At 63.6% G+C, this 827-nt stretch overlaps 1 protein-coding gene across 1 annotated transcript in view; it reads right to left on the bottom strand.

Annotated features, from left to right (window-relative positions):
- Positions 1–241: 241 nt before the first annotated feature.
- Positions 242–827, bottom strand: part of LOC104620362 (interferon-stimulated 20 kDa exonuclease-like 2) — a gene marked incomplete at its 5' end in the record, with an annotated part of 1,254 nt that continues 668 nt past the window's right edge. The window contains 2 exons of the mRNA XM_010286554.1: positions 242–355; positions 763–819. Of these exons, the coding sequence (XP_010284856.1) occupies positions 242–355; positions 763–819 (171 nt within the window). The remainder of the gene's footprint in view (positions 356–762; positions 820–827) is intronic.

Genomic DNA, 827 nt, shown 5'->3' on the forward strand with positions numbered 1-827 from the left:
GGCACAAGCTGACCCTAGCTCTCCCCTGTGACCCTGGGGGAGGATGGAGCAAAACAGCAGCAGCATAACAAGGCACATCTGGGGCACAGGGACGAGGGCTGGTCGCACCCAGCTCCATGCTCCCACTGTCTGTCCATCCCCGCTACCTCGCCTGGATGGACAGAGCAGACCCTTGGCACCCACTGCTCCTCCCCACGGGCTCTGGGCCCCTCCTGGGGTGCAGGACTGCACTGTGGGGCTGTCACTCCTGCTCAGGGTTCAGCATCAGGTGTTGCTCCCACTCTGCCTCCACCACCTTGTAGAGCTCCATGGTGGCTCGGGCATCCTCCACCGAGGAGTGGCCGCTCTTTCCGACCTGTTGGGGACAGAGACAGGGGGGGGGGACAGGCCGAGCCACCGCTCCAACACTGGCTGAGTGGGAAAAAGCCCCCCCGACGCTGAGGGGGCTGAGCTGAGGGGATCCCTCCTCCTGTGGGCTGGCTTCCAGGGAAGGGGAAACTGAGGCAAAGGGCTGCCTTGCTCCAGGACCAGCAGCAGTGGCTGAACTCGGGGTGCCCTGGTCTCAAGACAGTGGGAGAAACCCCAATATTTCCCCAGGAACAGACATCCCCACCTCCTGTCAACCCGACGTGGCACAGGGGGATCCCCACATCGCTCCTCAGATTTTGGGGGAACACGGGGAGCTCCTGGCTGAGGCAGCAGCCTCACAGCGGCACCCTGTGGTGGCCACCAAGACCGGGGAGGAGGATCCGGCCGAGCTACCTGGATGTCCTTGTGCAGCAGCTCCTTGGTGAGGCGTTTCAGGGAGACAGAGATGTTCTCTGGGA

Source organism: Phaethon lepturus, unplaced genomic scaffold, assembly GCF_000687285.1.
Source record: "Phaethon lepturus isolate BGI_N335 unplaced genomic scaffold, ASM68728v1 scaffold36954, whole genome shotgun sequence".
In the NCBI taxonomy this organism is placed as follows: domain Eukaryota; kingdom Metazoa; phylum Chordata; class Aves; order Phaethontiformes; family Phaethontidae; genus Phaethon; species Phaethon lepturus.